Source organism: Gigantopelta aegis, chromosome 4 (genome assembly GCF_016097555.1).
Source record: "Gigantopelta aegis isolate Gae_Host chromosome 4, Gae_host_genome, whole genome shotgun sequence".
In the NCBI taxonomy this organism is placed as follows: domain Eukaryota; kingdom Metazoa; phylum Mollusca; class Gastropoda; order Neomphalida; family Peltospiridae; genus Gigantopelta; species Gigantopelta aegis.
Genome location: NC_054702.1, coordinates 77686765 through 77700726, shown reverse-complemented (window position 1 = coordinate 77700726; position 13962 = coordinate 77686765). Strand labels below are relative to the sequence as shown.

The following is a 13962-nucleotide window of genomic DNA, read 5'->3' as shown; positions in this document are numbered from 1 at the left end:
CAAGACAATATTTATTTGCGTTTTACTTTTACGGTCATTTTTACCTGGATTGTCAACTTTTGCATATCTTACATTATCTGGAATGAATATCTGTTCATATAGGCCCGAGGTCCCGATGTTACTACATTCAGATATTCTGAGCATGTACAGTATACATGGGATGATATATATATTTGATTTATTGATTTTTTATGTCTCCAGAGTGTGAATAGTCTACTGTAAAACATGAAATATTTGCGGCTATTAAATTTTGCGGTTTTGACCATGAGGCAATTTTGCTAAGATTTAATTTTGCGATTTTTCCCTTGCTGTATGTTGAACATATATGGAACAAATACTTGTGGACTATTTAATTTTGCGGTTTTAGAAGTAAGCCTACCGCGAAATCTGCAAAATAAATCGGACGCAAATATTTCACATTTACAGTAACTTTCAAACACAGTAAAACACGTCACTTTGGCAACTACATTACACGTGTAGCACGTCACGTGCAACGTAACTAATTAATTCACAGGGATTTGCTTGGATTAAAAATATATGAAACACGTTGTTTCAATAGTACTAGATTAAGTTAAACAAACCACGTACGGATTTGATTGAAAGATGGATATTCATAAATTCTTTGCACCTGTTACCACGAATTTGAAAACTGCAGAAAATTACAACTCTAGTCTTCCCGAGCAGTCAGTGCCAGCGATAGTAATTGATGATAAACAGAAAGACACGTCTTCTGAATCTAGGTGAGTTTATCAGTGTAATAATAATGTGTGTTTTTCCACAAGCTGAATAGGCTTTCATGTCAATGTTTGTACCTTGATAAATAATCCAAATTGATTTCTTTTTAGTTACTGTAAATGTATTCCATGATTTGTCCCTGATTTTCCCCAAATGATCAAATTCCATGATTTTTCCAGACCTGGATTTTTTTCTGATTTTCCATGATTTTCTCTGTCCGTGGGAACCCTGTTTCATTAATAACAGCTATGATAAATGATCTTTTGATGCATATTTTATAATATCTTGTGTGGGTAATTTGTATGCATGTGTGTTATGCCTATTTAGTTGCCTTCTCTCTCTCGGCTGTTATAGGTCTGGGACTGTGCCTAATTCTGTCCCTGAATCAGGGTGTATACTACCAAATCAAATCCCATAGACGACAATAGTAACATATACGGCTAAAACGTATACGTATCAACCGACATAAACGCCACGGATATAAATACTACCACCCCTTACACTTAAAGTGAATCAGAAAAAAATGGGGGTCAAGCTGCTCGTTTCTGAGATAACGGGTAGCGTCTATGACTACCCTAGTTTCGCACAAAATTTGAGTACTTTTTTTTACAGGTACCCCATACATGTTTCAAGCACAAGGCTACTTGACACATTGGTACTAGATGAAATAAAATTGCACATTTATTTTACCCAGATGAAACTATTATTTTTTACAACCAACACACTCACATTTATAACCAATCACAGGACTTGTGGTGTTCACTTCTCTATCAAAAGTTCGGTGCACCTCGAACTTTGACCCAGCCGGAAGTTATTTGGTATAGTACTACCTATACTGATAACATACATTTTTCAAAAAGTGTCCAGCTATGTGTCTTTATGACAACCAGGATCTGGTGTATTCTGACATAAACTGACAACCTCACTGAAACTGTTGTTTCTACAGTGCAACCTAATATAATGTACACCTCAAAAAGCATATATATTGCATATAGTTTTGTACAAATGCAATATGTCATATTAAACAACAAAATGTTTTAAAATAAAACTCCTGAAGATATTTACTTTCAGTTGGGTGTGTGTACTCAGGTATATATGTAGAGACAACAAAGATAGTCAGAGTACCTCTACCCCTTTAAAGAATTCCATTAAAACACATGCACTTGATTGACCCCTAGATTATGAAGACCTTAACAGGCACATCAAAGAAATATCAGTATTAAAAAAATACACTGTCTGAGGAAGGAAACACAAACATGACTGTACCTGTATGAAGTAATGACTTAATGTCCTGAACATTAGTGTTGGGAGGAAATCCTGTATGCTGGGTGTGGGTGTCTTCAAGTTACCAGGTGTGGGAATTTCAAATCCATCGGCCATGCTGATTTTTATAATGAACCATCAAAACCATTGGCAGCCACCAATATTCCTGACTATATTTTATTTATAGCCTACTGTAGTTGGAGGTTTTAATAGTTGTGATATCTGGAATAATCATGCAGCTTTAACACATTTATTTTTGATTAATTACTGAAAAAAAACTATTTTTAAATGACAAAATTACCCGAACATCTATTTTCTTGCATTATTTTCTAATCCGGATGAATACAATATGTACATTAGATGTATTCCTACAATCTGTAATCCAGCATTTTATTTAGCTAGTAACATTATGTAATACAGCTTTAACAATAAAATATATTATCAACTTAATCCAAGGCAGATAATCAAATCTGAAAAAATTGGTTCTGAATCTAGTATAAACTCAAAATGCTTTTCATGAGAGCTAACTAAGTGATTATTAAGAAACAAAAATGATCTGGAGATCTAAGTATATGTTTAACAACCTTATTGTTATGTACAAATAAGAACAGAAGGCACAATAGTGACAACAAATTTAATTATGTTTTTGGTAAAGTTTTTCTTCAAATTTATTTTAAATTTTGCATAAAACTACAAATGTGTCTAAAATTTAACTTAGCACCCTATAAATATGTCAAAATTACAATAAAAATCAACTTCTTTACAAATTTGAGTTTTCAGAATTTCATACATAAAAAATTAACAATGTTAATGGAAACTAAAGACATTAACCCACTATTGGCACATGCTATTTTTAATATAAAAATAAATTGCTATTAAAATCTTAGTTCAGGTTGCCTATATATAATACCATATTTAAAAGCAGTTGTATATGGCAAGTCAAATACCATGTAAAAAGAAATTATTGAAATCTTTACAGTATGAATTATAGGCCAAAACCAACTTTTCTTCAGTGCTATCTTTGATTCAAACTCCATTCAGGGCCATGTACAGATTATTGTCAAGGTCAAGGTCATTGTGAACTTGCATGATCGAGTGATGGCTAATTAATCAACCAGTATAGTTTAATTAAATAAAATGACAAAATCATAATATTTTTTATTATGCACTGAATATGTGCTATAGGGTGTATACTACCAAATCAAATTCCATAGACGACAATAGTAACATATGTGGCTAAAACTCCTACCTGCAACGTATCAACCGACATGAACGCCACGGATATAAATACTACCACCCCTTACACTTAAAGTGAATCAGAAAAAAATGGGGGTCAAGCTGCTCGTTTGTGAGATAACGGGTAGCGTTTATGACTACCCTAGTTTCGCACAAAATTTGAGTACTTTTTTTTACAGGTACCCCATACATGTTTCAAGCACAAGGCTACTTGACACATTGGTACTAGATGAAATAAAATTGCACATTTATTTTACCTAGATGAAACTATTATTTTTTACAACCAACACACTCACATTTATAACCAATCACAGGACTTGTGGTGTTCACTTCTCTATCAAAAGTTCGGTGCACCTCCAACTTTGACCCAGCCGGAAGTTATTTGGTATAGTACTACCTGAAGCTGCGTCCACTAGAGGCGAACACGAGCAGGACATCCCAGATGAACCGTATCAACCAGATGTCAGCTGTATTCCATCACAGAAACTTGCAAAGAAAAATCTGAAATTTCAGCAACGCTGGTTCTCCAACTATCATTGGTTGCACTTCGACTCAAAAACTGGAGGGGTTCTGTGTCATGTATGCATTACAGCAAAACGGAAGAAGCTGTCCGAGCTCACTAACTGTGGAGAGGAGTCTTTTGTTGCAAGAGGTTTTACGAATTGGAAGAAGGCCATCGAGAAGTTTGATGCACATGAGAAGTCAAACAGTCATCGCTTATCGCTAGAGAACATCAAGTTTCACAAGACGCAGCAATCTGTTAGCGCTCAGATCAGCAGTGGTGTGCTCGCCGATCAAGGTCAAGCTCGAGTGGCGCTAGTGAAGCTGATCTCCACGTTGATGTTTGTGGCAGAACAAGGACTTCCACTCCGTGGTAAAGAATCATCGGAAGGCAACTACAAGAAACTACTTGAACTTCGTGCAGAAGACGTTGCAACATTAAAGAGCTGGCTAGCCCGGAAGCAAAACTTCACGAGCGGGGAAATACAGAATGAACTGCTGCTGATAATGAGCCATACAGTATTGAGAGAACTGTGTAAAGATGTTCGAACCATGTCCAGTCTGTTCGGAATAATAGTGGATGGCACTCAGGATATACAAGGCATCGAACAGGAATCCATATGTGTACGCTATGTGACTGACAACTTTGATGTGAGAGAAGACTTCCTTGGCCTCTACAACATCTCATCAACGACGGGGCAGTCGATTAGTAGAATGCTGGTTGATGCGCTGATCAGGCTACAGCTTCCCATTGAGCAGCTACGAGCTCAGACATACGATGGAGCTAGTAATATGTCTGGGAAATACAGCGGCTGTTAAGCGGAAGTCAAGAAGGTGCAACCTTTGGCCAAATATGTCCACTGCGGTGCACATATCACACACCTTGTGACATCGAAAGCTGTTCAGACTGCCCCGTTCATCAAGGATGCTCTTGATCACGTGCATGAGCGTGGAAACCTCTATGATGGATCTGGCAAGTACAAACACCTCTATCTGCATCTTCATGACGACGACACTGAAAAAGGTTCCCCTACACGTTTGAAGCCCATTTGTCCTACACGATGGTTGACGCGTGCTTCAGCTGTGACCACAGCCTTGCATAACTATGCAGATGTGCTCGATTCCTTGCAGGAAGCATCTGCTGAGTTTGGGACAAACACCGGTTCTCGAGCGAACGGAATTTATACATGTCTGTCTTCAGGAAAGTGCATCCTAGGGTTGCTCGCATCTCTGCCGATCATAAACTGTTTGGAAGCCTTGAACAAGTCCCTACAAGGTTCTGGCATCAACGTTTCCGGGATGTTGGAGTCCGTCAAAGTCGTGAGCGGTGAGCTCAAGAAACTGCGATCCATTAAGAAGTTCTCGGATATATACCAAGCAGCCAAGGCAAAGATCGCAGAACTCGACCTCACTCCACTGGCTGTCCCACGTCAAAGAAAGCGTCATAAAAGACTCCAGCAAGGAAACGCAGAGGCCTTCAACACAGATACAGCCGAGCAAATGTACCGCATTCAGTTCTTCACTGTAATTGACACAGCAATAACCAACCTGCAAGATTATTTTGTCTCATCGGACCTTGCCAAGTACCAAGAACTGAGTGCTTTACTGCTGAATGGCACAACATCAAACGAAGATGCTATCATACAAGAATACCCAGAACTGACAGAAAGCCTCAAAATCGAACTATCCTTCTATAGAAACCACCATCCCGCATCGACACTGGAAGGACACAGGTTAATATTCAAGGCTATGGAGCCCTCTGTTAGGCGTATGTTTCCGCAAGTGGAGAGGCTGCTGCGTTTGCTTCTGGTCTCCCCTGCCAGCTCGTGTGAAGCAGAAAGGTCGTTCAGTGCCCTACGACGAATTAAAACGTGGCGCCGCTCCACAATGACACAGAAGCGTTGAAATCATGTTATGGTGTGTCATGTCCACAGGGACAGGCTGGGAGCTGTAGACTATCAACAGATCACTGAAGAGTTCATCGACAGATGCTCCGACTCTCGTCGCAAGGTGTTTTGGAAATTTTGAAATTGTTCGCTTGCTGATCATGCTCATGATACACAAACTTGTGACAATATACACGATCGTGGATGTTCATTGTTAACTGGTATTGATTTGTAGTACATATACATTAGTGTAAAATTCTATTGTCCAAACATTTGTTGGCAATAAAGTATGTTTCACTTTGTAGTATATTATGTAATGTATTTGCAGACAGCCAATTTTACAATGACTTGATGGAAACTATGTGAATGTAAATTGCAGTATATATTTCAGAAAAATATTCAGTGTACATGGTGTTGCACTACTCTAAATAATGTTCTCAGACAGCCACAATGACCTTCATTTTTCAAACTTTGACGTCGCGATTATTCGCACGAAATATTATTAGAACCCAATTGTCCCTCCCACTTTTTCCTTGCAAATGACGCCCATGGTCATGTTTATGTCCCTCGTGAAATAATTTCCATTGTCACTCGCTAAAACTCGTGTAATTGAAAATTATTTTACTCGGGACATAAACATGATTCGAAATGGAAGCTTGTTTAATATCATATAAGTATTAACCTGTTGCTGTGGATGGGTGATTTACTTACAAGCTGTGGTAGAATTTCGTGCGTGCGAGTTGTGTGGCCGTGTGTCGTGCAACTACTCTGGACCTACGTGGTAAGCGACGAGGAGTGCGTACCGCACGCTCGAACGCACACGTGACCATGTAGGCGTTTACCACATAAATAATAGTTAAAATGAACAAGACAACAAGATGTCACTTTAAAGACGGGTTGTTATTGCATCGAAAACCACATAATTTTATACATGAAATATTATGCAGATATCAACCAAAGTTGTGAACTAAGAATACTATTAACACTAAACTATGAACACATATAGTTAACCAGTGATGTCAATTACAAGTATTACAGTTAAAAATCTATATTTATTTTAACAGCCAAAAGACTATTAAAAAAATTGTCCGGACCAAATTGTTAACAACTACGAAAAATTACTCTCCTACCTTTAATTGCCGTTAGATTTCCTCCAAATTTAGTCCAGACACAGATCTTTAAAAAACCATTACAATGACACAGATTCCACATACCAGTTGCTAACCATGTCATCTATATCGACTTCGCTGAGAGCGCATAGGGAAAAAAGCATGTAAATTTGTATCAGCTGCCATTTTAACTTTTTATGGAATATTCTTCAAGAGGGGTGAAAGGATAGGACTTAAATCTAACAACGTCATAACATGTTATGATATAAAAGCAAACGTGATGACGTCATATTATTAATTTTTTAAATTATTATTATAATTTTAATGATACCACTAGAGATCATCGATTTCATATTAATTGTGTCACATACTTTGGAGGCTTTCACCCCTCTTAAAGAGTATTCCATAAACAAGCAACATGGTAGACGGCAGAAAACTGCATATATTTTTCCCTATGCAATCTCAGCAAAGACAATATCGGCGACATCGTTGCAGTCTCGTGTGTTGAATCTGTATATTTGTAGTGGGTTTTTTGCGATTTGTGTCTGGACAAAATTTGGAGGAAATCTAACTGCAATTAAAGGTAGGAGAGTAATTTTTTGTAGTTGTTAACAATTTGGTTCGAACAATAGGCAGTCGCCCATTATCCATTGAATGTTCACAGTGACCGACTAACAACACCAGGAGACTAGACAATCGCCCATTATCTCAAGATGCTCCCAATGACCAGTTAATTAAAGAGTTATACACAAAAGAACTACAATATTTAACTACAGTTAATATTATATACACTTACAGATATTATTTAAACCACCAAAAGATTAGGCAATCGCCCATTATCAATTGAGTGTTCTCAGTGACTGACTAACAACACCAGGAGACTAGACAATCGCCCATTATCTCAAGATGCTCTCAATAAACAGTTATTGTCCGAACCAAATTGTTAACAACTACAAAAAATTACTCTCCTACCTTTAAATGCCGTTAGATTTCCTCCAAAGTTTGTCCAGACACAAATCTTGAAAAAACCATTACAGTGACACAGATTCCACATACCAGATGATAACCATGTCACCTATATCGACTTCGCTGAGAGCACATAGGGAAAAAAGCATGTAATTTTGTATCAGCTGCCATTTTGACTTTTTATGGAATATTCTTCAAGAGGGGTGAAAGGATAGGACTTAATCTAACAACATCATAACATGTTATGATATAAAAGCAAACGTGATGACGTCATATTATTAATTGTTGTTATTATTATTATTATTATATTATTATTATTATTTTAAAGATACCACTAGAGATCATCGATTTTATATTAATTGTGTCACATACTTTGGAGGCTTTCACCCCTCTTGAAGAGTATTCCATAAACAAGCAACATGGCAGACGGCAGAAAACTGCATGTATTTTTCCCTATGCAATCTCAGCGAAGACAATATCGGCGACATCGTTGCAGTCTCGTGTGTGGAATCTGTATAGGCCTATTTGTAGTGGGTTTTTTACGATTTGTGTTTGGACAAACTTTGGAGGAAATCTAACGGCAATTAAAGGTAGGAGAGTAATTTTTTGTAGTTGTTAACAATTTGGTTCGGACAATAGTTAAGAGTTATACTCCAAAGAACCATAATATTACATATAGTTATAGGTAGTTACATATATTTATTTAAACCACCAAAAGACTAGGCAATCGCCCATTATCAATTGAGTGTTCTCCGTGACTAACAACACCAGGAGACTAGACAATCGCCCATTATCTCAAGATGCTCTCAATGAACAGTTAGTTAATTATCTATCCTAAATTTAATAAACAAAAAAGAGTAATTATTGAGTTGGACCCCAAAACTTTACTTTAAAGTAATTTAAATTGGATAACCTATTAATTTAGAAAGATTGCAAAGGAAGCTACAGACAATCGTCTATTTACCTCTCAATGCTGTCCAAAATGTAAGAAAAATATTCAATGAAACGTTATAACTGCGAAGTTTAGCTCGATCAGCTGATAGTTGTCAAAATTTGGATCCAACTGTTTACAACTGACGTAACAGTTCTATTTATACCCCAACATTGATGTCACTGGTCTTTTTTGAACCTCCCAGACGAACATCGGCTAGGATGCGCGCGCATCTCCTTAGCAACGAGGCGTGAAGGTGCAAACAAACTCAGTCCTAGCGTGCGATTGATAGTGGAAGGTTGTATATTTTGAAGTGTTTCGTATTATAGTTGTACTATTTTCATTGACATGGCATATAGATACATGGATGAGTTGCCAGTGGAAGCTTTAGTTCGTTATAAGGCCAAATTAGATATTGTTGGACTTCACCAGTGCCCGTACAAACTAAAAGCCGACGAGTGGACCAATAACCCGAAACAGTGGCCCAAGATTGAATATCCCGATGTTTACCACTATCTCATTAATACTCCAGGTGAGGAATATATTTTTAACAACTGTTTTATTATTTGTATTTGTGGTTAATTATATACAGATAGATCCCAGCCCAATTATTGGGTCAATAATAATATCAAAAAGTACGGAAGTAGTCCGACTCTGTGGCAAATTATGTACGATATGTACGTACAGCTTACATAGCCTACATGTATGTACCTACGTATAAATTAACACTTTTTACACTTTTCAATGCTCGATTTAAAACTACTGCAGTCTTACAAACCTGTATATTTAATATTTTTGTTTGTACAATTTGTCATTGTAAATTAATTGGTCTAGCTGTATTTCAGTTTATAAAATCATATTCAGGCTATGAATTTAGCATGGGACACCCCCCCCCCCCCCCCCCCCCCCCCCCCCAATCGGTTATCTTGCTCAAGGGTCAGTTAAAATGTACAAAAATAACACCCAATTGGTCCCATAGCTAAACCATGCATATTAAAAATCCCGTACTGGGCCAGTTAAGAGAAAAATGGTAATACCAGACACTGATATGTTATTTATGTTTCACTCATCCTTTTTTTTTATTTCTTTTTATTGTTTTAGGGGTTTTCAGCCAACAGCCAAAAGCAAACCATCGGTCTTTGGAAGCCTACAACTTTTTTGTATCTGGATGGGTCCAAACTGTTTTGCACATTAAAGTTGGTACCAATACTGTTTTGAAAGCTGACGTGAAACCTTCCTGGCGGGTAACAGAGGACTGTCACCATTCTTGGGTAGCAGTTGACAACAGTGCATGTGTACTTACTGCACACTGTGACTGTATGGCAGGTTTAGGGGAATCTTGCTCACATATTGGTGCCTTGCTATACAAGATGGAAGCAGCAGTCCGTCTCGGATACACAGACAGTGCTTGCACTGATGTTCCTTGCCAGTGGAATCAGTGTTTCACCAAAAAAGTGACACCATCGCCTGTGGCCCGTATTAACTTTTATACCGAAAAGGTAAAAGAAAAAGTAAGAAAGTGTAATATAATTAAGAAACATGCTACACCTGCCACTGAAGATGAACAAAAACTGTTTCTTGCTGGGTTACAAAGAACAGGGGAAAATATTGTAGGATTTGTGGCATTCAGTGAATATAATGAGCGTTTTATGAATGACAAACCACTGCCTAAGGAAAGAAGTATTCCAATTAAATACAGATATTTTTATTTCAAGTACCCCTTGACCACAACAGTCACAACAGCAAAGTCCATCAGGTGAGGCACCAAGGAACGGCAATTCATCCGAAATCATAAATCCACACTTCCGCACATGGAAGTTTGTATGAACTCGGGACAGTGGGAGAATATGTCCTGGTATTTTATTGTCACCGACGGGGTTCTAGCCAACGGGATTTAACTGTGTGTATATATATATATATATATATATATATATATATATATATATGTATGTGTATATATATGTGTGTGTGTGTGTGTGTGTGTGTGTGTGTGTGTGTGTGTGTGTGTGTGTGTGTTGTGTGTGTGTGTGTGTGTGTGTGTGTGTGTGTGTAAATCATAATTTTTATTTCATTTCTCGTTTCATAATGAATAAAACAAAAAACCATAAAAGTAAAAATTAATTAAAGTTAATAAAATAACTTAAAAGTAAAAATAAATTAAAGTTAATAAATTAAAATAAAATAAATGAAATTAAAGTTAATAACAAAAAACAAAAAAGATTAATTAATAGAAATGAAATAAAAATTATGATTTACACACACACACACACACACACACACACACACATATATATATATATATATATATATATATATATATATATATATATATATATATATATATATATATATATATATATATATATATACACACACACACACAGTTAAATCCCGTTGGCTCGAACCCCGTCGGTGCTCGAGAAAGAGAAAGTGTTCGACCCATCGGGTAGTTCGACCCAACCATTCAACAAGGTCGACATTCGGAAGCAGATATATAGAATATCAGTTTATTACGTTTTTATATCGTGGTTATTTTGCGAGGTTGCCGAATCACAACTTTTTCTAAAACGCACGTTCGACTCTGCAGGGATACGATTTTGATCACGGAATATGGTTTGTCATTCAAATTAGATTAACATGTTATGTGTGTACTCTTTTCACCTACATATTATTTTATTTTTTTAAAACGAAAAAATATCCAAAGAACGTGTTTAATTTATGCAAATCGTTGGGAATAGTAAAAATGTTTTCTGCAGCAACAAGTAAACATTAGTAAACAACAACAACAACAAAAAACCGTTTAATGTTTACAAAATGGACGCCTTCTAATGTAATAACATGTAAATCCGTTTTGCAGTAATAAGCGAAAGGTCTGCGCGCATTAATAGTTTTATCAAAGAGGAAGTCATACTGACACTAGACCGAATATCTTTTATATTTATGATTTGTTTATTTTATATTTATATCATATGTTCAATGGCTTTTACAACAGACAGATCATTAAAAATATATATATATAAAACATGAAATAAAGCTTTACAGAGACAGAAATATCCGGTCTACACAAACACAATCTCGATCCAGTGTGCACAGGGAACCAGAACTATTAAGAACCCCGAAATAAATTGTATACAGCAGCAAGCATAGCATCAGCAAAGTAAGCATGGCTGTTCGAAAGTCCATACATAGCTTTATTTCTTATTTTGTTTCAACAGAGGAATCCCGCATGAACGAAATCGGATGTCTGGATCCATCGTGTAACACCACGGAAAGCCTTCTCCATCAGGATCTCTACAGAAGTTTTCTGCTGCAGCAAGAGATGCGTCTGGATAACTAGCCGGGTTGGTTCGACTGTGTTCGTGTGGTGTTTGCTGGTCAAATCTCTGACACGTGATTCCAGATTCGGTGGTCATCTTTCTCCCGGCATACACCACGTGTCCGTTGACAACACGGTAACATTCAGGTTGTGGCGAAGAATCACAGTCGTCTGCAAGAATATGGAAAGAAATGACAACTGAGTGTTCAACGACACCAGCACTTCGGCTAACAGTTGGTAGCCTAACTGTGATACTTGGTCTAGAGAATGAAAGAAGAAACACGAATGGTATTTCTGCTATTACCTTGTAGCAGCAATAAATCATTTGTATACAAGGCAGGGCATAACTAGTAGAGTTGTCACCTAAAACATGGTTCATTTGCTGGTTGACAGCCTGTTCTACAACTCTGGGTACGACTGTTTGCTAATCTTAAAGCAGGGATGGCAACATTTTTATAAATTGTCCTGAGATTCGAGAACACATATTTCTTTTTAATATTAATATTTCTACAGTTTATTTGGTTGGGTATTTTGTTTTAAAGATTTTAGTCTATTAAAACTATTATTTTATTAGTATGTGTCGTTGATCATTTATGGATATATCTCTTCACTTCTGTGTACACTGTTTCATTAATAATTTTAACATTTTAAAATTAATATTGTTCAACCATTTACCTTTGACATCCCAATGAATGAATGAATGAATGGTATCATAAACATTCATGCATGCATCATTAATTTAAAATTTTTAACGTAACTCTGGTCATATGCTAAAATGTAAGCAAGCTAACAAACACATTACCTAGTTTATAATACATCATAAAATACTTTAGCCCAGTGATTGAATTTCCGTCCACACTGTAATTATTTGAGAGTTTCTCACGATAAAATGTACAAGTGTCATGGCGGCTGTCGAATAAAGCAGACCTGCATTGTTGGTTCTCCGCGCAGTCCTTGACGCATGTGGAAAATGTATTCCTACTCACATTGTACACGTCTAGTTCTCTGGCGCGAAAATCCTCGAAGCACAAAACACGTTTAAAGCGTACTGGTTCACGTGAGCACGTAGGATCGCTGTCTACCATCCACAAAGAACAGTAAACAAGTAACAAGATGGCTAGACAACATGGAACGTGTAAAACCTGGACGCAAGACTTCATTGTCTGTTGGACATGTAACACCTTGTTTATCTTTAATTTAGTTCTCCGACCTCTTTGGTTAAACAACGAAACACGAAATATAGGAGTAAAACTACATTGCATCTATTTCCTTTCCCATAGTTGCATCATTCATCGACACTTAGAATCATTTGTCTATTACGTCTATTAAAAACAATCCTGTTGGTTGTGTATAAATGTAGTTCTTGTTGCCAATGTTATGCATAATAAACAGTTGCATACAAACGTAACAGCAACTTTCCTCACGTCTATTGGAGAATTTCCACTGATTTGCAGACTTGTTTTGTATTAATTTATTTTAGTTATTCTGGCTATTCAATGTTTGTGTTGACGCATTTTCATTTGTCGGTCGAGTTTTTTGTTGGTTTTTTTTTTTTAACTTTGTGGTGTTTGTGCAAAATCCAGGAACCGTAAAATGACAAACAATAGAATTGAAACAAGATATTCCTAACAATGTTTCAGTGCATTTTAATTATTAATCATTCGCCGTGTTTTCTCTTTCAGTGAAATTGTGTTCTAGTCTGTATTCATATCGCTTAATGTAAAAATCTGCAGCTTCACTCCAGGTTAATGTCTGTGTACTTAAGTAATGCATTTTTACAGTTAACAGCTACCTGTTCCAATAAAAGTCATGAGAGATTTTAACAATTTGCACTGGTTCGTCAAAGGTCGGGACGTCGCTCGCGTGATGCGTAGTGAGTCTACGATCGATCGTCGTCGGTGGACCATTGGGCCATTTCTTGTTCCAGCCAGTGCATCACGATTGGTATATCAAAGGCCGTGGTATGTGCTATCCTGTCTGTGGGATGGTGCATATAAAATATCCCTTGCTACTAATGGA

General features: G+C 36.8%; 3 protein-coding genes across 3 annotated transcripts; 2 read left to right on the top strand and 1 right to left on the bottom strand.

Moving 5' to 3' along the window:
* Positions 1-603: 603 nt before the first annotated feature.
* On the top strand, positions 604-5640 carry LOC121370004 (zinc finger MYM-type protein 1-like). Its single transcript, XM_041495092.1, has 3 exons — positions 604-740; positions 3651-4522; positions 4634-5640. Exons 1-3 carry the CDS (start codon positions 604-606, stop codon positions 5638-5640), a joined length of 2016 nt encoding a protein of 671 aa, XP_041351026.1.
* A 3210-nt stretch (positions 5641-8850) lies between these two features.
* LOC121370003 lies at positions 8851-10454 on the top strand. Its single transcript, XM_041495091.1, has 3 exons — positions 8851-9159; positions 9729-10126; positions 10362-10454. The coding sequence occupies exons 1-3, from the start codon at positions 8976-8978 to the stop codon at positions 10452-10454; spliced, it is 675 nt and encodes a 224-aa protein (XP_041351025.1). The 5' UTR covers positions 8851-8975.
* A 958-nt stretch (positions 10455-11412) lies between these two features.
* On the bottom strand, positions 11413-13335 carry LOC121372437 (plasminogen-like). Its single transcript, XM_041498742.1, has 2 exons — positions 12746-13335; positions 11413-12114 (listed from the first exon to the last, which is right to left on the bottom strand). Exons 1-2 carry the CDS (start codon positions 13203-13205, stop codon positions 11819-11821), a joined length of 756 nt encoding a protein of 251 aa, XP_041354676.1. The 5' UTR covers positions 13206-13335; the 3' UTR covers positions 11413-11818.
* Between the last annotated feature and the right edge of the window lie 627 nt (positions 13336-13962).